The 26,243-nt window shown below is 43.5% G+C and overlaps 2 protein-coding genes across 5 annotated transcripts; one reads left to right on the forward strand and one right to left on the reverse strand.

Moving 5' to 3' along the window:
* Positions 1-660: 660 nt before the first annotated feature.
* Positions 661-2,346, forward strand: ankrd9 (ankyrin repeat domain 9). The gene has a single exon (XM_054797725.1). The coding sequence runs from the start codon at positions 903-905 to the stop codon at positions 1,881-1,883; it is 981 nt and encodes a 326-aa protein (XP_054653700.1). The 5' UTR covers positions 661-902; the 3' UTR covers positions 1,884-2,346.
* On the reverse strand, positions 1,907-26,239 carry tecpr2 (tectonin beta-propeller repeat containing 2). 4 transcript variants are annotated; one of them, XM_054797711.1, is made up of 28 exons: positions 26,090-26,239; positions 25,044-25,118; positions 24,885-24,960; positions 24,376-24,516; positions 24,176-24,304; positions 23,981-24,112; positions 23,735-23,892; positions 19,831-19,984; positions 19,587-19,739; positions 18,691-18,823; positions 18,414-18,607; positions 15,520-15,697; positions 15,234-15,453; positions 14,991-15,147; positions 14,489-14,716; positions 14,300-14,367; positions 14,082-14,197; positions 13,831-14,004; positions 13,565-13,745; positions 12,338-12,479; positions 11,988-12,213; positions 11,799-11,888; positions 11,639-11,736; positions 11,436-11,571; positions 4,828-4,976; positions 3,934-4,075; positions 3,709-3,858; positions 1,908-3,641 (listed from the first exon to the last, which is right to left on the reverse strand). In XM_054797711.1, the coding sequence occupies exons 3-28, from the start codon at positions 24,954-24,956 to the stop codon at positions 3,493-3,495; spliced, it is 3,870 nt and encodes a 1,289-aa protein (XP_054653686.1). In that variant the 5' UTR covers positions 24,957-24,960; positions 25,044-25,118; positions 26,090-26,239; the 3' UTR covers positions 1,908-3,492. The 4 variants fall into 4 exon arrangements, 3 of the variants coding, with proteins under 3 accessions (XP_054653685.1, XP_054653686.1, XP_054653687.1); XM_054797710.1 differs by having other exon boundaries at positions 1,907-3,641; positions 3,709-4,075; XM_054797712.1 differs by lacking the exons at positions 1,908-3,641; positions 3,709-3,858; positions 3,934-4,075 and having other exon boundaries at positions 4,834-10,155.
* Positions 26,240-26,243: the final 4 nt, after the last annotated feature.

Here is a 26,243-nt window from a genome sequence, read left to right on the forward strand (position 1 = left end):
TCATTGTTTTTTTGTAGGCTATGTTAATTTGGGGTAGCTTCACAAGGAGAGGCACGATTTACAGCATTGCAGAATGAGGCAAAAAAATCTGAAAAGTGTAATGAAGCAAGAGCAAGCAAACTAGAACAGCACATACAAATCAAATTGAGGTAATAATCCGCCAGCTGCCAGCCTCAGACAGAACGTACAAATTGCCACTCGAGCGCGAACATAGGAAATGGGCATGACAAAATAAAAGTCTAACCAGGAAGTCATGCCGAAAACAAGGAAAAACACGAACATAAATCAAACCTTTTATTTCGCTTGTGTGATTTTGTTGAATTACTGTATCAGCTATTATGACCTACTATTATTAATGCACTTTACTTAATTTCCCAAAGCTTTTCAACTATTGTGATAAAATAAAGTTGACATATTTGTACTGCAATCTCACTGGTGTCTAGACCTGAAGAGGCGTTACTGTAAACTTGTATTGGTGCGGGGGCCTTTTCCTCTCGAATTGCATTGTCAGCCTTTTTATTGAAATTAAATTGCTAAATTTAGGCGGTATTGCCACATTCGTTTTGTTATTACTTTGATGTATTCAGTGTTGTGCTGATGTGTGAGGTGATGTTAATTATTTTTATTGTTTTGTTTTCATTGTTGCACTTTAAAATGGATGTTGGTTTGTGGTATGTTCTTATTTAAACATTGTTATAAACACTCCAAATGTGTTTTATTTATGTAAAGAGGATTGTTGTTTTCCTTGCATTATAGTGTGCGCGTTGTGTGTGTCTGGCCTATGTACACACACACACATCCATGGTGTAGTCGATCATATATCAATAATCAATCATGTGACAATGTTCGCTATGCGTGCAATGCAGGACTGGCCCTGCCCCTGAAGTGCCAAACCTCCTCTCATGGACGCGGTGGGCGGGCTGTTGATGGCCTATAAATGTCTTAAAGCTGGAGGGACAGTGGACAGACAGTCCCACAGGGTCCCCACTGGAGGGACGTCTGTGGTGAGCTGTGACGTCATGCCTTGGTTGCTGTCGTCTCCGCCGGTAGCCGCGTCCTCGTCGCCATCTCAGCGGCATTGTGAGCGGACCGCCTTCGCCTTCTACTGCGCTGTGCGCGAGCAACTTCCGGTATGGCTGCTGGAGGACATGCGCAGTATGGAGGTGTTCTTCTGGGAGGACGGCCGTCCGCGCTCCTTCTCTCCTGCCGACGCGCTGATGTACGCGCTGGTGCACGACCACCGGGACTACGCACGGTACCTGCTCAGCAGCTTCTCCGTGAACGCGCTTCACGCGCCGCGCTGCAACGTGTGCCGCAGCAGCGGCGCGGCGCACCTGCACATCGCGGTGCGCTACAACCGCCACGCCATCCTTGGCCTGATAGTTGACGCGCTGAGGGACTTGGCGCCAGACGGCTGGCGGCGGGAATACCTCGACAGCTGCGGCGGGTGCGCGCACGCAGCCGACGCGGGAAAGACAGCGGTTCAGCTGGCTGTGGAGCTGTCGCGTGTGGACTGTCTGCTGCTGCTTCTCCTGCACGGCGCGCAGCCTCAAGGTCTGGATGCAGCACTGCTGAGACTCGGCGGCGCGCCCGCTGGGGATCGAAATGACGCGCGTCGATGCCTCGACCTGTTGCTGCTTTTCGTGGCAGAACCGCTGTCAGTTCGCCCCCTGCAGGACGAGCAGCAGCGCTGGCAAAACCTGCTAGGCAATGACGTGTTCAGCTGGCTGAGCGGTCAGGCCCCGCCCCCTCTTCTGCACCAGGCTCTTAGGACATTAGCCCGGTCTGTCCCGGGTCAAATCAGGCAGTTGCCAGCTTTCCTGCGGCCACACGGCGAGATGGGACCAGACGTTCCGTTGCCATGGAAACAGAGTGACACATGATGCTTTGGTTATTGCTGACTCAGGTGACTTTTAAGGAGCATGAGCTGGTGTACATTTTCTCTTTTGCATAATAAAAAGACTCAGTTAATAAACAGCTTCTGAGTTTTAATAAGTTCATACTCACATATCCAGGTCTGGACTCTGTCCACTTAGGTCCAAAGTCCAGTAAAGTGCAGCTATAAGTCTATAGGTCGACTACAGTAGAGTCCATTCAAGTTGTTGCAGTCCTGTTTAAAAGTTTTTCAACCAATTCATGTTTCATTCCATCACATAATTTTAATAGAACCCACTAAACTCAAAGTAAGTCCAGACGAGTTCATCAGAATCTGCCATATTCTGCTGGAGTCCAGGTCTGCTGGTCCTTATCACCCAACCAAATGACCAAAAGAAAGTCAGGTCCTTTGACACAAAGCTGCAAATAACAATAAAGGAAAACTGCACTTTTTTTTGGGAATTTTGCCCATCATCCACAATCCTTATGTGAGACGTGAACACACGTTTTCCTCTTTTCTGTGCATTCTAAAGATATTAAAACAGACAGCTCAGTACTGCATGTATGGGACCCACTTATTCCGCCTATTAAGCCTTTTGATGAATACTCCAAAAAATGCCAACAATGTTCCATTTACTTATGTGACATGCATATAACCGAGCTACAGTGACATTGTTATTATTATTAACAACATTGCTACGCCGATCAAACTACGTTACTGGCGCATTGACACTTAGCCATAACACACCTGCTAGCGACTAACCAGCTTGTGGCTAGCTTCACCACAGACTCGGCCGCAGTGCATCAGCGTCACGCTCACAACACCTCAGGCAACTACAAAAAAGGTAAGGCTACATATTTGGGCTGACACCACTGCTGCTGTGTTTTTATTTCTGAGTTTGGAAAAGTTTGAGCTAGGTGTAGGCATTCGTTTCTATATTGTTATGTGAAACCAATGCGCCGACTACTTCGAACGAAGTTCCAGTAATGCTTAGAATGGCCAAAATACGGCAAAATAATGTAAGTATTACATGTTATCTTGAATGTACGTGTTAGTACATGGTCACAGCATGTACAGTATATAACACCATAAATCGTTGTTGGAGGTCTTTGTAGGCAGCATAGTTGGATCCCATTACATGCAGTACTGAGCTGTCTGTTTTTATATCTTTACAATGCACAGAATAGAGAAAGACATATGTTCATGTCTCACATAAGGATTGTGGATGGTGGGCAAAATTCCAAAAAAGTGCAGCTTTCCTGTAAGTGTCAGAAGTGAACATCCAGATCTCAGAACCTTTCTTCTGGACTTTCTATACCAAAGACCACCTTTAACACCTCACACTCTATTTTATTCACAACTCCAGAATGTTCAATTTGACACTCCTTAAATATCCCAGTGCTAGCAGTACGAGCAGTACACTGCACCAATAGTCTCGTCGTTGAACATGCCCAAAGTTAGTTGGGAAAGGCTCCAGCTCCCAGGAAAAGCGGTAGGAAAAGGACAGGTACTGGAAGGACAGTTTACGTCAAGTCCTTTGAATGTTGGACATGTGGAGGGACATTCATTTGAATGTTGGGACAGGTGAGACATGGACATAAAACATTAAAATGACATCAGAGGAGCTCCCATTCGTCATCCTCATCATCGCCAACATTTATCTCGGAAGGGGCAGGTCTACGCTGAGTTTGCGGTAGGAGCTTTGTCATACGACGGGCCAATCCACCAATGGCAGTTACCGCCCACAAGTCATCATTTGGAGTGACTGCATTGACAGGAAGGAAATGTTAACGTCCTGGTTCGGCTTGATAGCAGTAAGAAGTACGTCTCACCAGTTAAGCAAGTAGCGTGCCCTGGGATCTTCTTCCAGTAGTCTCCAGCTGGGTTTTTATCCGAGACACTGTAACGTCGAGCCAGGTCTCCATTGGCACATCGAACCCAAACTGTCCGACAACTGAGAAGCAGCTGATTGACGGTCAGACCTAAATGACGGACAGACAGAGAAGGCTGAGGACACAGACATATAAGTGAAGTGAGGACAGTCGAAACAAACAGACCTTGCACCGGTTCCCAATTTGTCCCAACAGGCATCTCGTCACTGAGCCCTGTCCTCACAAACACCCCGCCTCTGTTGTCCAACGCCCACAAAAGATGATCATTTGGACTCGTCTGAATACTGATGAGCTGTACTCCAATTGGCTGCAGGAACATGATGTCATTGTTACATACAAAAGTGCACCTGGATACCTGGACTCTGGATTTGTGGTTATATATATGTGTTACCTCGACAGGTGATTCTGGACTAGTGTTTCTAGATGTAATAACTAGGTAGGTGGTTCTGGAGTAGTGTTTCTAGAAGTGTGTTGTTACCTGTATGAGTGGTTATGGACAAGTGTTTTTAGAAGTGTGTTGTACCTGGACAGGTGGTTCTAGACGAGTGTTTCTAGGCATGTGTTACCTGGACAGGTGGTACTGGACGAGTGTTACCTGGGTGTGTGTTCTTGGTGGTTCTAGACTAATGTTCCTAGATGTGTGTTATCTAGACAGTTGGGTCTGGACTAGTGTTTCTAGATGTGTGTTACCTGAAAAGGTGGTTCTGAGTTAGTGATTTTAAAAATGGGTTTTCCCTGGACAGGCGGTTCTGGACTAGTGTTCCTAGATGTGAACCTGGACAAGTGGTCCCGGACAAGTACTTCTAGATGTGGGTTACCTGGAAAGGTGGTTCTGGATTAGTGTTTCTAAATGTGTGTTACCTAGACAAGTGGTTCTGGACTAATGTTTCTAATTGTGTGTTTTACCTGGACAGGTGTCCTTGACTAATGTTTCTAGACGAATGTTACCTCGACAGTTGTTTCTAGACTAGTGTTTCTTTGCGTGTGTTACCTAGACAGGTGTTTCTTAACTAGTGTTTTTGACTAGACGGTTCTGGACTATTAGTTTGAATGTGCTACCTGGACAGGTGGTTCGATGTGGATCCAGGCGGGTAGCATCATGTTGGGGTTCAGTGGTTGCGTTCCAACTCTGAAGTAGACAAGTCCTCGACTGTCGAGGGCCCAAACATTCTGGCTTCCACAGCTCACACTGACCAAACGAACACTTCCTGTCTCACAGAAAGAGACATGGACAGGAAGAATGTGGCTGGTGGATGAAGGACCACAGGTTTGATTCCTCTGACCAGCAGAGATACCACAACTACACAGTGTCACTAACAACTACCATAATATTGACAATGCAGAGAAGTGAAAAGTCTCACACACGCACACACACACATACACACACATGAGTGGATGTCAGACAAAGTATTTAGGGCAAACAAAGTGCTACACTACTTTTGATGTCCAAACATTCTATGTGAATCCTCAAGTGGAACAAGAGTGGAATAGGATTATGCCCACTTCTGCCAATTCCACTACAGATTCCAGCAGGTCAGTCTGTTTTTGGGAGAACAAATTCCAATTTCACTGTTACCGCACTGACCTTTAGACCTTTGACTCCTCAACTCCCCATGAATCAGATGATGAAGCTCAAAATGTTAATAAACAAGTCTTCTGTCCAAAACGTAACAAACGTACTGCATTTCTTCTTTTCGCCAAATAGACACATTATGTGAGCACAGGGGTGCCCATTACATCGATCACAATCAACCCGTCGAGGTAGTGTTGGTCAATCGCGTGTGTCACCCACTTTGTACATGTCATATGACATCAGTCAGCTGACATTAAGCTCTCCTCCTGATTCGCTGTTGCGCTTCCACGGCAAAGTAAGTGGTAAAAAAAAGTGTCTCCAGCAACACCGATATGCAACTTCCATCTTCATTACGGATAAACTAACTCTTTTGTGATTAAGTGATTGTTTATTATGAGATTTTTGGAGAGCTTCTCGAAACGTGAATTTCTTATGGAGATGAATAAAGTATCTATCTTTATTATGGATAAACTACCTCAGCGGTAAAATGCCTAGATCTATAATAAAAGTTATCCATTCACTTTTACCGGCGAATTCTGGAGAAAAGAAGTCAATTGTTTGATGGCTGTGTTTCGCGTCCTGAACTCCACTATAGAAACGTGTGTTCTCTACACTTTCGTGTGTGAAACTATTATCTGAAACCTTTTTAATATGTTGCTGCATTGTCTTTTGCATAATCATTTCATTTCTTGTATATCAGTAATGTTTGCTAGCAAATGCTAAATGGACATAATACATGAACTGCATGTATAATGAACGCTATGTAGCTATTTTGACTGACATATTATTCTGGTTATGTACAGAACTATTGAGGAATTATGGACTGCAGTGGCTCAATAGGTAGAGCAGGACATCCAGAAACCGGACGGTTGGTGGTGAGATCCTCCATCCCTCCACCCAGCCACTGTTGTGTCCCTGGGCAAGACACTTCAAGACATTGGTGTATCAATGTGACTGAATGTTTGGTGGTGGTCGGCGAGGCTGTAGGCACAAATTGGCAGCCACGTTTCAGTCAGTCTATCCCAGGTCAGCTGTGGATACATATGTATAGTACCACCAGTGTGTGAATGAATGATGGGCTCACTTCACTGTAAAGTGCTTTGGGTACCTTGAAAATCTGATCAATTATTATCATGTGTAATTATCTTTATTGTCATATTGAATTGAATTGTAAATTATTGAATGATATCAACTGCGTTGATGACCTGTAAACTTCGAAATTGTGAATGTGAAATACCAATGATAAGTATTTACTATAGTAGTTTCAAAGTTTACCAGTTAGATTTTATATATATCTTATATGTTTTATAGGAAGACGTAGAATACGTCGACTTGCATGCTGAAAAAGTGTGTGCACCCCCAATATACATGTCATGCACAACAATACACACATTTATAAATGTGTATATATATATATATATATATTCTCTCAGTTTATACTTGGAAGCAGACCTTTGTGACCTGGTAATTTTAAAAGTTAATGTCCGTTTCGGTTAATGTCGGCCCTTCTGGAATGAATTAATGACGCTAACCAAGGTTCCACGGGAAACTGGACTAGACTAAGCAGGACACTGTATGCTCCTAACAGACGTAAGCCTGTGTTCGCTAACACACTCGTAGCAGCTAACCTGGTATAGACATTAGCTGTGCTAGGTTTGCTGGTTGTATATTTTTTTAATCATGTGATTTTATCAGCTGTAGTTTAGCAACTATTACGTTTTGTCTTTAGTTGACTTCCTTCTACCAATGTCAATAAAAATCAAATATCTCTGAAATACTGCTGATGTTGGGGTTGAAGTTCAAGACTGAACACGAGCTGAAAGTGGATCACGGCCGTGCGTCAGCACTCCCAGCTGTGCAGTCACAAGGTGGAATAAACAAGTCTGACTTGTTACTTGAAGGACACGTTAAGAGTATGACTGACAGCACAAGTCATGCGCTCGCTGATAGTGAGAAGGACCAAAACTAAAAACAGATCTGCCCTTCTAGTTTGGAAACATCTCTGTGGAGCGACACAACACTGCTTATGCAACAGTCAGCTGTCAGTATAACACAACTCAACAGGTGTGTGTATGTGTGCGCAATGTTTGGAAAGAAAACAAAATGCCAACATGATTTATTTTCAAGAAATTACAATATCATGTTAGAAACCAAAGTTTTCTTTTTTAAAATGCAGTAAATTCGTTCAGCGTTCACGGCCCCGCAAATGTGCTGATTACTGGCCAAAACGTAAAAAAAAAAATAATAATAATTCTCCCAAAATAATTTTTTCTCAGAAAACACATCTTGTCAGTAAAGTCTGTAATTATTAATAAATGCGTGGTACACTGGACAGCAGAATAGTACAATAGATCCCTCACACATTCATGATTCAGCATTAACGACCCTGCAAACTGGCGGATTTTTGTTTGAATATTTTTTGTTGTTGTATGTTTTTGTACTTCTATGCATGTCTCTTGTTAGCTTCCTAAATGAGGAGAGACGAAGAGTGTGTTCTGGAGCTAAACTAATATAGTATTACTGTACCTTCCATCCATTTTCTATGCCGCTTATCCTCATTAGGGTTGTGGGGGTATGCTGGAGCCTATCTCAGCTGACTTCAGGCGAGAGGCGGGGTACACCCTGGACTGGTCGCCAGCCAATCGCAGCGGACATATAGACAAACAACCATTCACACTCACATTCATACCTATGTGGAATTGCCAATTAACCTTTTTGGAATGTGGGAGGAAACCGGAGTACCCACAGAAAACCCACGCATGCACGGGGAGAACATGCAAACTCCACACAGAGATGCCCAACAGAGATTCAAACCCAGGTCTTTCTGCTCTCCTGACTGTGTGGCCAACCGTGCCAGTTATAGGTTAGGTATATAGCTTATGGGACCCTTATATATATATATATATATATATATATATATATATATATATATATAAAAATATATACATATACAGTGGGGCAAAAAAGTATTTAGTCAGCCACCAATTGCGCACGTTCTCCCACTTAAAAGACAAGCGAGGTCTCCCAATTTTCATCATAGGTATATTTTTTAAGAATTTTTTGCGAATTATGAGGGAAAATAAGTATTTGGTCACCTACAAACAAGCAAGATTTCTGTCTCTCACAGACCTGTAACTTCTTCTGTAAGAGGCTCCTCTGTCCTCCACCCGTTACCTGTATTAATGGCACATATTTAAACTCATTATCAGTACAGTAGTACCTCGCATAACGTAAACCTCCTTTTACGTAAATTCCACTGAACGTAAAGAATTTGTGTAAAGTTTTTGCATCGTATTACGTAAGAAATTCCATATAACGTAACGCGTCAAGGCGGTGCAAGTTTTTTTTTTTTTTTCAATGAACTTTAATAATGCCTCAAGTCGGTGCAAGTTCAGACTAACACTTGGTGAAGCCTTCTGATGCTTCATGCTTTCATTGGCTGATTTTTGGGGCACCGCCTCCACTCTCATCTCATTGGCTGATTTTCGGGACATCGCCTCCGCTCTCATCTCATTGGCTGACTTATACAGCAGGTACGTGAGTTTGTGTGAGAGACAGGCTTCTCCCTTCTACCGCCTTCCTCTTCCTTTAAACTAACTTAAACAATTAAGTTAAGTTACAAATTAAAATTTTGCACACAGCATTATCGTGTAGTGCGTGTGCGTGTCTGTGAGACCAGTTGACTCAGACTCTGAGTCGCGTTTTGACTCAGGCTAGTCCTCCTCCTCCATTCCTGCCACCGCTCCTGATCAAGACATCTCGTGAACGGTAACATTGTTTTTGTTTTTCAGTTTTATTCATTTACAGTCATCTTATTTATTACCTTATTTTATATTGGAATGTTACTCTACTATGTTTATGCTAACGTTTTCTTATATTTTCCCACCATATTTGGTGGACTTTGAATATTTTGAACGGCCAAAGGGGTGAGTTTAGGAAGATCTTGGAACGGATTAGGCTATTTACATGTATTTTACGCTTCGTATAACATAAAAACCCTATAACATAAAGGTTCTTGGAACGGATTGTTTACGTTGTAGGGGCGCCTACTGTACAAGACACCTGTCCACAACCTCAAACAGTCAGACTCTAAACTCCACTATGGCCAAGACCAAAGAACTGTCAAAGGACACCAGAAACAAAATTGTAGACCTGCAGCAGGCTGGGAAGACTGAATCTGCAATAGGTAAGCAGCTCGGTGTGAAGAAATCAACTGTGGAAGCAATTATTAGAAAATGGAAGACATACAAGACCACTGATAATCTCCCTCCATCTGGGGCCCCATGTAAGATCTCACCCCTGGGGTCAAAATGATCACGAGAATGGTGAGCACAAATCCCAGAACCACACGGGGGGGGACCTAGTGAGTGACTTGCAGAGAGCTGGGACCAAAGTAACAAAGGCTACCATCAGTAACACACTACTTCGCCAGGGACTCAAACCCTGCAGTGCCAGACGTGTCCCCCTGCTTATGCCAGTACATGTCCATGCTTGTCTGAAGTTTGCTAGGGAGCATTTGGATGTTCCAGAAGAGGATTGGGAGAATGTGATGTGGTCTAATTGCATGAATGTCCTGACTTTGTTGAATGAGTTGATGTTGGAATGAGGTGAATTTTTTTTCAGTATATAGGTAGCCTGAATGTCCTAAACTCGCTGAACAGTTTGATGTTGGAATGGCTTGAATCGGTGATGAAATGTGGCAGTAGTAGCAGGTAATGGGTTTTAGGGAGAAGGGTGAATTTTGGGAAAATTTAGAATTTTGGATCACCCCCTAAATTTAATCTGTATCTTCCATATCCAATTTCTGGCAATTACTGAAAATTTCATCCAAATCCATTCAAAAGTTTTCAAGTTATTTTGAACAGACAAACAAACAGGCAAACAGATTAACTCCAGCAAAAACATAACGTAGGTAATAATGTGTGCGGTAGGTGGCAAGGAAACAACATCGTTAGGGTTGGGCATCGAGTCTCGAGCATCAGTGCGAACAGAGACAGTGGGAACATTTTGATTCTCCCGGGATCGTTCAAATGTTTTTATTTCGATTCCTAGTTTCGATGCCCACTTTGGCGACCGGAAGAAATAGCTGCAAAACACTACAAAGAAGAAGCCGGAACGAGAACAAGAAGAATAACAAGAGCACAAGCGAAGAAGCAGCAGCTAAAAAGTTTGACTTAATCTCATAAAAAACGAGGGGTCAGATAAGTGCAACATTTGCAACACAATGATATCATGCAAAGGAGGGCAGGACCAACATGATTATTGTTCACACATTTATGGTGTAGAAATAACAAAATACCTTGCCTTTGATGCACTATGTCGGACCTCCTCGAAGCAGTCAGACTCAGGGAAGTCCAACAATAAATGACATTTGTCTCATGCCAATATAACAGAGTTTCAAGAAGCTAGCTGATGTGGAAGTTCAGCGTTCATAAAGGACGGGAGCTACGGCTACGGCTAGGCAAGTTTAGCAACAGTCAAGGGACGTTCTCAAATCACACAACACACTTCTGGCCTTCAAAATAAGAGCATATTTGGGCTACATCCTGTGTCATAAGGGGGTCAGAAAAGGGTGTCATAAAAAACAGCTTACGCCAACATTGAGGCAGCAAACAAAGTATCCAACATTTCAAAAGTAAACATGTTTTGTGAAAATGTACTGTACTTTGTACTGTTACCTGTAAAAAGAAACTTCTAACATTTAGATTGAAGTTGAATGGTTTCATATTTATATACTGGCTGAAAATAGCCCTGTAAAAAAATCATAGTAAAGTTGATAAAAAGATCATAACATTAAATAATGTATGGAGACGTTTGAGGCACTTCATCCAAAAAGAACTCTGGTTTTCATCCTCATTTAAACCATGCAAACTTTTGTGTCGCTTTAAAAGCATTGTAATCGAAAATTGTTAGGAACTGGAATAAAAATGAGAAATCGGAATCGGTCAAATTGAAACGATGCCCAACCCTAAACATTGTACACATTTATGTATGACTTTGATGCTGGTGTTTCCAAAGGCAGCACATGTCATCACACTGAGTTTTACATGACTCAGCAATAATTGGTAAAAAAACACAGGTAAAAAAAACCTACCCAGCTGACTGAGGTCCAGCGACGTCCAGCTGAGACCAGTGGGACATGATGGAGACAGCGTGCGAATACTGACCCGGCCATGGGAATCCAGCCCCCACAGAGCGTCACGGCAAGCCGACAGGTGAATCAACTCCACCTGGGCGGAGAATTGAGAATGTGAAGGTCAAGGTGACATCATCACAGACAGGTCACAGGTGACTGACCTCAGGTGGCAGCGGCACTGATGATGGACGGAGTTCCCCGTCCTGGTCCCACACACAGAACAGATCCTTTCTGCTCTGAGCCAGCCACAGGAAGGCACCTGAAACATACTGCTATCAACGTGTGTGCGTGTGTTTGTGTTTTTGTGTCCAGGTGTGTTACCGTCTTTGTCAGGCACTACTGAAGACGTGATGAAGGTCCACCTGGTGGATGACATGGTTCCTCTTGGAACAAGGTTCTGCCAGAAGGTTCCTGAAAGAAAAAATGGGATTTGTTGAATACTTTTACAGTAAGTAAATATATATTGTAGTATGTATTGATATATAAATGTCTTTTTTGTACATGACTGACCCACAAGGCTGCCACGGGCCAAGTGGAGCTGATTCCGTCCTGACGCCACCCAAACGCCGCCAGCGTTGGCACTGACAAGGGTGGGCTGGCGCTGTGAGTACTGAGACAAGAACGCTACCACCCGTTCCACCGGTGCCTTGGTTACCGTGGCAACACTATGTGTGGCGTTCAACAGGGTCTGGAATAGACTGCCTTGATCGAAGACCACATAGTCGGAAATACTGACCTGGGAGACACATCATTACACTAGATGGACCTCTCTTACACGCACGCGCAACACACACACACACACACACACACACACACACACACCCACACACACACACACACACACACTACACACACAGTACCTGCCACCAATGGTCATCTTCTCCCTGAGGTGTGGATGAAGAGATGCCAGTTCGAAACCAGAGACTGCCGCTGATATCGAGTGCCCATGCGATGCCTCTGTCTCCCAAAGCTACGCACATCAACTCCACACCCTGAGCCTCACTGATCACATGACATGACATTAGATTAGATTAGATTAGATTACATAGAACTTTATTCATGACATGTACATCTACACCTGTTTCTACACCTTCAAACCAACGCTGATCAATTGGGCCTGACATCTACCAAACTATTACCGTAGTACTACAGTAGTATTATTATACCAACACAGTACTACAGTACTATTACAGTAGAAATCCTCGATATTGGCTTTTTATCGATATTCAATATACCAATATTGTTCAGCACTTGATTACTGATACTGACATCATGCACTACCGATATTGGCAGCAGCTCTTCCCTCAAACTAATGTCAGGTCACATCTCATGTAATGTCATCTCGTGTCTCAACAAAAGTCATTAAAATAATCATGACTAATAAAAGGAGACGCCTTACTTCCCCCTCGCATACATAACCAGCGCTTTCATAGTAAATTGAAACCTATTTTTCTGAGACCCTTATTTTGTTAGATGCCATCTGGCAGAATGTAATGCACAGCATTTTTATTGTGAAGGTAGGAAGTGTGCTGTTTTGTCTGTTGGCTCTTGACCAAAGTTGACGGCTGTGTGGTGTGACGGTGAGATGAAGCTGTGTGCTGATAATAAGTGCCTCCCTGTGTTTGCACAGCGTCAGCGGACATCTTATTAAGACCCTTGGTTACACATATTTACAATCTACAGGCCAAATTTGGTAATGCTTCCAGAATGCAGACATGCTGAACTGGTAAGCTTGTTGCTGTGTGGTGCACAACATCACTCACGTGCTGATATCATTGTCGGCAGAAAAGCCAATACCAGCATGAAGCAATATCTAATTTTTATGCCAATATCTGTCGGCCACTATTATCGGACATTCATCCAATAAAGCACTACTAAGCTACCACTACAATACAACTACAGTAGCTTTAAGGTAGCACTACAGTAGTAATCAAGTAATATTGGAGTAGCATTAAGGTAAGACTACAGAGTTAATACGGTAGTATTAGGGTAGCACTGCAATAATAGTACAACAATAGTAATTATTCAGTAGTATTAAGTTATTGAGGTATTAAGGTAACACACACAGAGTAACACAGTAGGAGTACCTGACAGTATCATACTTCCAGGTGTCTCCCAGACTACAGAAGGCATCAAGTCCTTCTCTGTAGAATAAAGCGTTGTGTTCACTCAGAGCCCAGACCACGCCCCCTCTGACACACACCTGACTGAAGACACATGGCGTGTCCACCTTGACCGAGCGAGCGCATGGCCGCTCCAGACTAAGACCTGAAAGAGCCAAGTCCTGTTACCACGGCAATGCTTTCACCAGCACTTCAGGTGAGCACATTGTGCCAAGCACACAGGGCGTTACCTGTCTGCAGGTACAGGTCTCCGTTGGTCCTGATGATCCAGGCCGAGTCGTCACCAAGAGCCACAAAGGAAGTTTGCTCCACAGCCTTGTACCAGTGACGTTTCCCTCTTCCTGCCACTTTGGCACAAGCAAACGCCGTCATGCTTTTCTGCTCCACCTTCCAAAGCAGGTGACCTAGCACACGCACCTATGGTTAGCATCCTACAGCTAAATCCAGCATGTGTTGTGACATGAGTGTGACATGAGCTCACCTGAGGGAGAGAGTGCCACCTGGTGAATGTTGTCTTCAAAGCGCTGCCATTTAAGACTGCCTTCAGGCAGAAGACTGCAGAACAATCCACCTTTAAAGTCCAAACACCACACATACCTGCAACACACAAACATCACAGCTTGACTTCATCAGCTCAAGCTAAGCCCCCAAACCAACCAACCAACCTCCCACCCCACCCCCAAACACACACACACACACCTGTCAGTGACATGAAGACTCAGTATTCCACATCCGGGTCCCGAGTATCCCATCCAGCTTTCAGCCAACTAGTAAAACAAGGAAAGAAAGGTCAGCAGGGTGTAGCTGGAGATAAAGAAGATGATACCTCAATGAAGATGACTATGGATTGGATGATTTAAAATAATATTGCTCCCAGAGAGGTCTTACCTGGTCAGGTTTGTGTCCATGTCTGTCTTCAACATCCTGGTGCAACTGTCCATCAGTCTGCTGGCTTTGGAAACTGCTGTGTTCTGCTGCACTGTCAGCAGAGGGCAGACTGTGGCAATAGATGTCTGTTTCCTCCTCACTCGACACACTTGGCTTCCTATTAGGGAGTCCAGTAGAATTAAACATCTCGTCCTTAACACCAGCAGATGGCACCGAGCCCTCCTCCTCCTGCACATGAAAGATCACAACAATGAGGAGAGACATTGCACTCTTAACCGTATTTCTATCCCTCCGTGGTCCTCGTTGCGTTATCCATCATGCATGCCGCCATATTGTGGAGGATCTCAAATAAGAATGCAGACTGTTTCACTCAGGAAATAGGCAATGTCCTGCCATTCTAACAGTGTAGTGGTTCACATGACTTTGTGCCTGTGAGAAATCCAATTGAATGCAAGGGCGTCCTGGGTCCATGACCATGAAGAACTATAATCATACAATATACCTGTGGTTTCATCAGGAAGTGGTCCACTTGCTCCTCTATTGGCTGTACATCATCCTGCACTGAGTTGTTCTTGTAGGAGAAGGTGCCTTCCAGCAGCAGATCCACATTTGGAGTGAGGGGGACAACCTGGTTTGGTGGGTCCTGAGGGAGCATGCAGCTTGGGAGAAGGTGGCAGGTGGTAAAGGGGACAGGGATAAGACAGTTATGTCAACAGGAAGAGGAGACTTGTGTTCCACTACAAACCTGGATTGGGTGGAAGAAGAAGTCCTCTCCTCCCCATCCATCCCATTTCTGTCCATGGCCGCCTCCAGTTGCTGACTGTGCTCTGGAGAGTCCTGGTTTGGAAGTTCCAGCCCCAGGAGGGAAACACGTTCGCTTCCTCCATCACTACAGCTGCCATCTTGGACTAAAAGCATGGAGTCCGAGCAACGGCTCTCAGACAGACGATTCCCACTGTTGCTTTCTGCCAAAGGAAACAAAGAGTCAGTGTTTGTCTATCACACAGTACGTCTATCCTCTTGGTGCTCGCCTTGTTGGCCTCTCTTCTTCTTTTTCACTTTCACAGCTTTCACCACCAGTTCCTGCTGCATGTCTTCCTGCTCCATGGGCGCAGTGGAACGTTCAGAGGAGGTGTTTCCATGAAGACTGTCCCAGGAAGCCACAGAGCTGCTGCGGCTACGAGAGCAGTTGGTGACGACGGCAGCGCCCTGACAGAGTACACATTTATTTAGGAGAAACACACTCAAGTATCACATGACCTGCAGCAGCATTTAGAACATACAAACACAAAAATGGTCATATAGTCATTTGATGTAGAGTTGGATTAATCAATGACAATAGTTGTATGTTAGCCTCTACATGGTTATGTATCAATATGCACTGCTGCATCTTTGCAGTTGCTGAAAATTTTGGAATAGATAATTCATAGTTAAAAACAAGACGTGAATGCTCTCTGAGTATAGAAACATTCTTCTGTTTAAGACAGAAGACACAAATCGGCTTAGAGCTTTCCTTTTATTTCACAGGGACAGTGTAAATCAATTAGCATTGCTTCAAATGCACCAGAATTAGCCAAAAGGCTATTTTTCATTTGTTGTCCCTATTCAAATATGAACTGATGCTTTTGAAAGAATTCAATAAATACGTATACTGCACTTTGTGTGAAAAGTACAAATTAAGTGTTAAATGCACAAATAAGGTGGTTAGCATGTTGGTCACACAGTCAGGAGACCAGGAAGGTCTGGGTTCGAATCTCCGTTGGGCATCTTGTCCAAAGTCAGCTGAGATAGGTTCCAGCATAACCCCGCGACCCTAGTGAGGATAAGCGGCATAGAAATAGACTTGGCGCTACCTGCTCGACCTTGCTCATAAACACAAAATAATAGGACAGTCTGTGAATATAACTGATTGTTCCAACTCTGTACAGTAGATGGCCTCTTAACATACCTGCACCTAGTCTGCTAGCAAATAAGACGACGTACCAGGAGGGATCAGTGGTGCCAACTCAGTAACTTTGTCGCTATATTTAGCAAGTCATCAGACCCCTTGAGAGACTTTTTTAAAACAAAAAGCCACTAGCAACAAATCAATGAAGATTTGGCATGAAAGAAAGCATGTATCGCTCTTGTCAACAAGCACCTATTATTGCAGTGGGTCCCTCCCCCATTCAAAAGCACTCACAAGTCAGTCTTGTTTGTGACGTTTTAAAAAATGACAAAAATATGCAACAGAAGAAAGTTAATAGGGGTATGACGAAATATCGATATACCAAACTGTCGCAATATTTAACCCTACAATGGATTATCGAAACACTCTCGCCGTGTATTGTTCTTTAATTATTATTAAAATACAGCCACTATAAACGTCTTCCACTGTTCAACCTCAGTGAGTCACCATTTTACATGTAATCCAGGAGCAGCTCCTTGCGACAGTGGCAGAAATTTGGGCGGACGTCACAGAATGAGAAGAAAAGAAAGCAGAAGAAGAAACAATAACCAAATGACGCCCTATGACGGATTCGGGTGGTGAAGTTAAATGGAAAGATGTGCCAGAATACTGTAGTAAAAATCAAAAGTGTGGACTCACTTTTGGCTGTACCTCATAAGAAAAATGTTGATTTTTCTACTCAAAGGCAAATGTTGTTTTATTCAATCAAGAGAAGTGTGTTTAGTTTACGTCGTTTATAGTCAGCATTGTCATGTTGCTCAACCTTAAAGGGGTCGTCGTCTCTTTCCGGTGATTACTTCACTATTACTATACTACATAAAATATTTATTTTGCTATGCTTCTACTGAATAAATTGTCCTTGAGAGACATGAGATGTTGTGTTTTCTGAATGAGTTTAAAATAGCTTGACAGTTTTTCAGACATCTAAAATAAAATCCTGTTTTACAGTTATGTTGCACTAAAACTGTTGTTGTTTTTGCACCACTGCTGGTAGTATTCTGGTTAAAATATGCTGCAAAATATCCACCCATTTCCTATACCGCTTGTCCTCATTTGAGTCACAGGTAAGCTGGAGCCTATCCCAGCGAACTGCTGCAAAATATAACCCATGAAATAATTTTTTATGGTTTTGTTTCACCCTATCACTGTATCGGGATATTATTGTTATTGTGAGCCAGGTATCGCAAATCGTATCGTACCGTCAGGTACCCTGAGATTCCCAGCCCTAGTTCTAAAAATATTTGTTTTGTTCTTCACGTTTTTTATTCACTTTGTGTGTCCATCAACTTTATTCCTTTCTCCTACTGCATCCCTTACAATTGCATGCAAATGTATAATGGCAAATTATGGAAATTTGACGATCACGTGTCTTTTATTTTTATTTCTTTGATATTATTATTACTAGCCCGTTATGTTCCACCATTACACCACAAAAAATGCCTTGTTTGTGTAACCTTCACTGACAATGACAATAAAAACTATTCTGATTCTGAAGTCACACCCCACAACCCGCCACTGCCAAAAATAGATTACAGTCCTGTGGGAAACACTGAAGTCATTCTGCTGAGTTGGAATATAAACTGTCAGAGAGGTATGTATAATGTATTTCCTCCTCTGTAATCGATTGATGAATTTGATGAATTAAGGAATTTTTTGTTATCCATCCATCCATCTTCTATATCGCTTGTCCTCACTAGGGTTGCAGGTATGCTGGAGCCTATCCCAGCTTTGTTTGGGCAAGAGAAGGGGTACACCCTGGACTGGTCGCCAGCCGATCGCAAGGTACATATAGACAATACTGTTGTTGTTGTTATTATTATTTATTAAACTACACACAGTAGATGCCTGGTTACAGGTCATTTATCAAGACGTTTCTGTTGTATGTCATATCTTGTCTTGTGCATTTGTGCATAAGACAAGATATGACAAGTGGCCTGACAGTATAATTCCTACAAAGTTTGATTGAGTACTCATCACCTCATCCTTCTCCTGTGCTTCCTCTGCTTCCTCCTCTTCTTCCTTTCTCTCCTCACCACACCTCGCCTGTAGACCCCCACCTTCCACAATAATGGCCATGGTTCTGATTGGCTGAGCCATCTCCACACATCCAGTGGTTGGGAGGATGTTGGGCGGTGTCAAAGGTGAAGACAGACGGACGGGGAAGTCTGACACTGAAGGAGAAATAAACAACAATGAGGTCACACCAGCAGCCGCTGTGTTTATGTTCTGCTTGAACTCCAGATGGCACACTCACAGGCACTGATCGCTCCCTCCGGACTGTCCGAAAGTCGGATCAAATCTCTGTCTCCTTTCAAGATGAAGATCTCATTGTCACAGCAGGACAAAGACACAATGTCTCCGCTGCTCTCCAGTGCTCCCACCAGCACCTGAACAAACCACAAGCCAGCAAAAGGGTTGGCCATCTTTAAGAGAGCTTATCATCTTGCTCTTATACTCTCCTTGTTAGCATGTTTGATTGGACATAACACTAGCTGACCAACCGCTCACCCATTCACCCATCCATTCATCCATCTTCTGCCCTGGTCTGGGTCACGGCCGCAGCAGCGTCAGTGGGGAAGTCCAGACTCCTCCTCCCAGGCTGGGCATGCCCGGAACAACTTACCAGAGAGGCGTCATGGAGGCATCAGAATTACATGTCCGAGCCACCTCAACCGGCTCCTCTCCATGTGAAGGCGCAGCGGCTCTACTCTGAGCTCCTCCCGAATGAGAGCTCCTCACCCTACAGTATATCTTAGGTGAGTCCAGGTGTAAAATAATTTTCGTCACTTGTATCTGCGATCTTTCCTTGTTCATGAGCAAGAGCTTGACATACTTAAATTCCTCCACCCGCAGCAAGACCTCACTGACCGCATCAATCTGCAAATAGATGAGATGTTGAGGCCCCCAAACTGGACACACTAAACCCCTTGACTGTGCCTAGAAATTCTGTCCATAAAAGTAATGAACAGAACTGGTGACAAAGGGCAGCCTTTCAGACCTGCCAGCCTAACACAAAGTGGTCATGGTGGTGGTTTGCCAGAATCACCGCTTCAACCACTGCTGAAGCTGCACACTGCTATCAGTCCTGGCTTTGGACCCATAGGGTCAGTGGTCAGTTGTTGGTGAGATTCTGATCTGTTGTAACCGTACCTCATTAATGCAGTCCAGGACATAGACACTGTATTCATTCCAGCTGAGGATCCAGCCATCTTTGAGGAAACAGCTGAGCAGACCCAGCTGTCGGTCTGCTGGACGGTACGCCCCAATTGGACCAGGGTGAGGGAATATCTCAAAATGAGGAATCTGACAACAACAAGAAGCAAGATAGGGTGAACAGAAGGTAGCAGGCACTGCTCCATTTTTGGATCCCAGTTTACCAGTACGGGTAGAATACCTGAGCACTGAAGATGGGTTTCAGCAGTCGGGTGTCCACCACATGACCTTTGACATCAGACCTCCAGAGTCTTAGACCAGGACGAGCGGCAAACACCTGCAGGTCGCTCTGTTTACAAAGAGCCGGCAGGAAGCATGCCCCGAACCTGCCACTGCTGTAACACACACATTCATGAGTCCTGTGCATTCATTCTGTACGTTTACTGATGTAACAATACATGTTTTCCTAATCACATTTTTTAGGGAAGAACCTTCAATGTGGTACAGATTTCCCACACAATACACATTAAAAGCCAGGGACAGGGAGTATACGTTCAGCATTGGAGTTCACCTCCACAAGCCTGGAGAATGTGCCTAAAAGTGGACGAAAAACATTTAGCACAGAAGCGGCAATCCAGGCATGCGGAACACCACCACAAACTAACACTAACTAACACTAAACTAGCTAGATCGTGTGCCTCACAGCGGATGAAAACAGTGCAGTCCAGTCTTTGGCAAGTGGGAGTCATGGCGAGCGATAGTGCTAAGGATAAACCAGAGCTCTTCTGTGGGTAAAGTAGCTGTTTAGGAACACTGGTCCTTCCCAATGAAATACGTCAACAGACGAGGATAAGTGGATAAGATGAAAGCAGTGTGCTGCCATTGTTCGGTAGAATAGCTTTCACTATTAACACAAGTCTTATGCAGCAATTGTGTTTTGATCTGACAAAATAGCAATCGTGTTTTGATCTAACAAAATCTTAAGTAATTTTTATCAAATGTAGAATTACTACAGCTTCTGCTTGGACATTACCACCGCGGCAGCTGTTGAACTCCAATAGAAAAAACAGACACACGTTGCGAGCAAGCGAATGATGCTGGGTGTTCTGTCGAATTTGTCGTATTTGAGAATAATATATTGTTAAAATTAAGCATCACATGACTGCACATGTATTCATCAAAGAGTATGACAATTCTTATGCCGATTACGATGCTAAAAAAAGCTTGTCTTTCAAATCTCTGATATAAATATGATGCAAATTGACTTGTTTGAGACCTATGTGAGACATCTATGACATGTTATATGATGCTAGGTGGTTGTACAAAGTAAATAATTAGTAAATTTAGTGGACAACAAAAAGCACTACTCAAATGTTATGTAAAGACTACTTAAGTGATTGTACTGAGAGAACACCGAAGAGACCACTGGTATGTAACAACTATTGTTTGTTGTAAGATACAACTGTGTTTAGTCATTTGGTGCTGTTCTCCTTTGATTCAAAGGTTATCAACCTAACCTGACAAGCTCAGGTAAGTCGCATGAGACAAGCTTTTTTCTGAACGTCACGGTTTAATCTCGTGAGATCTTGTGACACTCCTAATAAAGACACATGTAAAATAGATTGCAGATTGCAGTAGATTTTTAAGATAAAAGTACAGTTTCCATGATTCTTAGCGTCATCAGGAAATAGTGAATTTCTGAAATAGACTTCTATCAAAAGTCTTCCTCTTCTTCTTTTCCTTTTGGCTTTTCCCTTCAGGGGTCGCCACAGTGAATCAATTGCCTCCATCTAACCCTGTCTTCTGCATCCTCTTTTCTCACACCAACTACCTTCATGTCCTCTTTCACTACATCCATAAACCTCCTCTTTGGTCTTCCTCTAGGCCTCCTGCCTGGCAGTTCAAAACTCAGCATCCTTCTACCTATATATTCCCTATCTCTCCTCTGAACATGTCCAGCACACTTCTCCTCCATTCCTCAGGCATCTTTTCATTATCTAAGATCCTGTTGAACAACCCAGTCAGAAACTCTACTGCCACTTCTCCTAGACACTTCCAAACCTCTGGTATATCATCAGGGCTGACGGCCTTTCCACTCTTCATCCTCTTCAATGCCCTCATCACTTCAGCCTGACTAATCTTTGCTACTTCCTGGTCCACAAAAGTCACCTCTTCCAGTCTTTGTTCTCTCTCATTTTCCACGTTCATCCACTCTTCAAAGTACTCTTTCCATCTACCCATCACACTACTGGCACTTGTCAATATACTTCCATCCCTACCCTTAGTCACCTTAACCTGCTGCACGTCCTTCCCATCTCTGTCTCTCTGTCTTGCCAACCTGTATAGATCAGTCTCTCCCTCCTTACTATCCAACCTAGCATACAAGTCATCAGAAGCCCCTTGTTTGGCCTTTGCTACCTCTACTTTCACCTTAAGCTGCACCTCCCTGTACTCCTGTCTACTCTCCTCAGTCCTCTCAGTGTCCCACTTCTTCTTAGCTAACCTCTTTCTCTGTATACACTCCTGTACCTCCTCATTCCACCACCAAGTCTCCTTGTCTACTTTCCTTCCAGATGACACACCAAGTACTCTCCTACCTGTCTCCCTGATCACATTAGCTGTAGTTGTCCAGTCATCTGGAAGCGCCTCCTGACCACTCAGAGCCTGTCTTAACTCCTTCCTAAAAGTCATGCAACACTCCTTTTTCAGCTTCCACCATTTCATCCTCTGCTCTGTCTTTGTCCTCTTCATCTTCTTCACCACCAGAGTCATCCTACACACCACCATCCTATTCTGTTTGGCTACACTATCGCCTACCACTACTGATCTCCTTCAAATTACACCGTCTACACAAGATGTAGTCTACCTGTGTGCTCCTACCTCCACTCTTATAGGTCACCCTATGTTCCTGCCTCTTCTGGAAGACTTCTATCAAAAGTGAATTTCAGAAATAGACTACTATCACATGCTTTGATAGAAGTCATATGCAGCAGCTGTGTTTTGACTGACAAATCTTAAGTAACTTTGATCAAATGTAGAAAACAGCAACACGTTGCGACTGAGTGACGCTGGGAATACTGAGTGCAGGTTGCATTGCAAGGTTAATAGTGTGCGTAAAGCACTTACTGCCTTATGCACTCCACCATTCACAGTAGTACTGCCTTAATTCAGTCTGATTAGCTTCTGGCTGCCGTGTTCCCACGAGCAACTTGTCTCTAAATAACAAATATTGTCACATTTTAATCTCACAAGATCTTGTGATACCCCTAGTGAAGAATATAGACTTTTTATACAATCTGTTCTCTGAAAAGACTATTGGTAACACATGCCAGTCAGTGTGGTATTCTTATATTTTTTGGGTGAAAAAACATCATTAGGAGCCAAGGAGGGAGAGTACCATTAAAACTGAGGCGCATCCCAAACCGTGATGATGACATGCCATTACACCCCTTGTACTATATCTTAGTACAGTCCTTGATAGCCATTCGAGCTTCTCTGAAAACACTGATTTTATCTTAAGAAATGCTTTCAGCAACTCAGACGTCTGAGAAGATTAAGCTGTCTGGTGTCAGTCCACAGTTTTTAGAGGTGGTGGATTCTGCACATATTGAGTATCATTAGCCCTTTATCATTTAATCTCTGTGTTGGATTTGGACACTTCAGTTGTAGGTGTAAGCAATAGAATTATGAAAATGTATGGTAAAACTGGGGATAACCACAGCAGCCTCTGGCCCACATCTACTGTGAGGAGAAAAGCTTGGAGGATCCTGGCAGAAGGCTTTCATTCTCCGTCCTGTCAGTTTGAGCTTACAAAGTCTGGGAGGTGCTAGAGTTCCTCTGCCCAAAGGTCCTGTTAAAAAATCATTTATACGAAAGGCTATCGCCAATTTGTAAACAATCAACACATATGACCTCAACTGCTCTACTCCTCTGTTTGACTGACAGTACTTTACTGAATCTTATCTTACCTCTATTTTTATTCCTATTTTATCTCACCTCTGCTTTTATTCTGGAAATTACATGTTTTTACGTATGACAATGGTTGTCTGTCTCCTGTGGTGGTGAGCCACAGATAACTTTTTTAGTATTGTCCACCTCACAATAAAGATTTATTTAATTCTGTTGTACGTTACATGTGCATTTACCTCTTCCTGGGTTTGGTGCCGAGCTGCTGGACTTCCTGTTTCTGTGTGCAGTACAGCAGAGATCTCTGCTGCGTGGAGACCAGCAGCACCTGGTGACTGTAGTCCAACTGGACCACACCATACAACTCCTCCAAAAGCAGTACAGGCGTGCACGTGCCCTGAACACGCGTGCACATGCAAACAGTCAGGCGGGTGCGGTGCCACTTTATGTAAACATTGAGGTTACCTGCAAAGTTGTAGCGTCACCTGATCCAGGTCCAGAGCGGAGAAAACCACACGTCCCTTGTCATCTCCAGAGAAGAGCTTCATGCCATTAGTGCTCCACGCCAAAGAAGTCACCGTTCCTTTGTGGAGGCCCACGACATCAAACCGCCTCAGCTGCAGACAGGCATTACCATTTGACAGTTTCACCTTCCTCCTCCTCTTGAAAATGTACCCCACCTGTTTGTTGCGACCCGGAAGCGGAGACACCAACTGGAAGACGGCCACACGCCCTGATGCAGTTCCCACTGCAACCAGGTCATCAAAACAGCTCAGCAGCTTCACGGCTGTGATGGCGTCACACTTTCCCTGAGCATACACACACATGTTTAAAAAAAACTGGACTGCCATCAGAGTGCCAGAAAAGAAGCGAGTCAAACCTCCAGGCTGTACTTGTTCATGTGTGCCAGGCGGCGGCAGTAGAGGTACAACATGCCGATGCTGCTGCCCACTGCCACAAAGTCACTGCTGCTGTCCACCGCCGTCAGATAGACCACCACTGAGCGGAAACCCCTCTGAACCTGCAGGACAACCAGAGCCATTACCACCAAGTCAAAACTATTTCACTGTCGTGATTGAGGTCAAACACGGCTTGTGGCGCCCTCTGCTGGTCATAAACGATTTCTACAACCGGTACAACAAGATGACATCACAATTCACACTGAATAACATGATTACATGGCACATAATAAAATATCTTAATTGGATATTTATTGAGCATTTTCTTTGATTTGGACAGCTATGTGATTTATAACACCCAAATGGTAACTTTCTGCCAAATTCATTAACTTGGAGAAAAGATGATTGCAAGGAAATAATGGCACAAGACAGCCATTTCTACACCACAGTCTTGATAAGACATTCACGGTGGGAAGGCACGGGGTTATACTTTGGCTGGGATGGCGTGCAGCAGATGGTGGAGTGGGCAGAACTCCCTCAGGACAGATGGCTGGCTTGCCATGTTTCTACAAAGACAGAAAAAGGTTTTCATTCTTATAAATCTGGTCAATATATAGAAGCAGCTAAAGTGTAATTTACAACTTATTACATTAAAAAAATGAGGCAGCAGTAGGTCAGTCTAAGGACTTGGCTTCAGAACTGAAGGGTGGTGGTCTGAGTCATGCTGCAGACAAATAGAAATTGCCATTAGTTGGAGAAATGCTAGTCTGCTTCCTGATGACCTTGAGCAAGGCACCAAATCCCTGCAGTCACTGTCCGCTACCTCACTGACAGCTCTCCAATGTGTGGTCAACACAATACAATCAGCACAGTGTAAAGTAAATTATGATATACAAAATAAAATTTAAAGAGATAAAGATGTCATAGATAAAAGTATTTTGACTTAATATTTAAATTGGAAAATAAATATGAAACTGTTGGTCAAAGTAGCCCTTTTCCAAGCTGAAAATAAAGATTGATGTTTACCAGTGAAATTCGAAACAATGATACTTGTACAAAGCTACTGTACTAAACATGGTTCCTAATCCAATGAAGGACTACATATATGTTAAAGGTCTTTTAACCAAGAATTTGTGAGGAAGAAAGGCAAAACATCCAGTTGAGACTATTGAGCATGTTTTAAAGTGGTTTAATCACAAGCCACAACATGAGGTGCACCTGTCCAATGACATCAAATACAAAAGTTTGATCATAATGACGCTAATGCCCAGCTGCGTTTAATTTATTGCATGAGGCAAAATATTAGAAACAGAGACCACGTGAGAAATGTTTGCACTTGTCGTTTGTTTGTTTACCACAAGCAACAAATACATTTTAAATGACAAAATTTAAATTTATTTGTTCATGTCTGAGGTGTTAGGGACATGTCTCGTGTGAGTATAAAAGAAAAACAGAGGTAGTATTATGGAGATGACGAACGCAGTGGGGTCCAGATTCCGCTGAACAGCAGCTCCACGATGCACTGAATTTGATGTTGAGTCACTAAGCTGTGTCCAGTACAACACACTAATAAACGTCGCATACGTCGTGTTTTGAGCTAGCGAAGCTAGCACGAAACCAAAGTAGCTAACATTAGCATTAGCATTGCTTGAAAGGACAACATCAGCACAAGGACAAATAGCGTCAAACACTCACTGGGATGTTTAACAAAGGTGCTCAGATGTTCATCCAGATGTTATTCATTGCAGCAGATGGATAGTAAACATCCGCGACATCGCCCTGTCAGTCTCGCAGACGTCATCTTGTTGTTATCATAAATGTACGCATGCGCCTGCCCCGCCCCCGTTGG

Source organism: Dunckerocampus dactyliophorus, chromosome 13 (assembly GCF_027744805.1).
Source record: "Dunckerocampus dactyliophorus isolate RoL2022-P2 chromosome 13, RoL_Ddac_1.1, whole genome shotgun sequence".
Lineage (NCBI taxonomy): Eukaryota > Metazoa > Chordata > Actinopteri > Syngnathiformes > Syngnathidae > Dunckerocampus > Dunckerocampus dactyliophorus.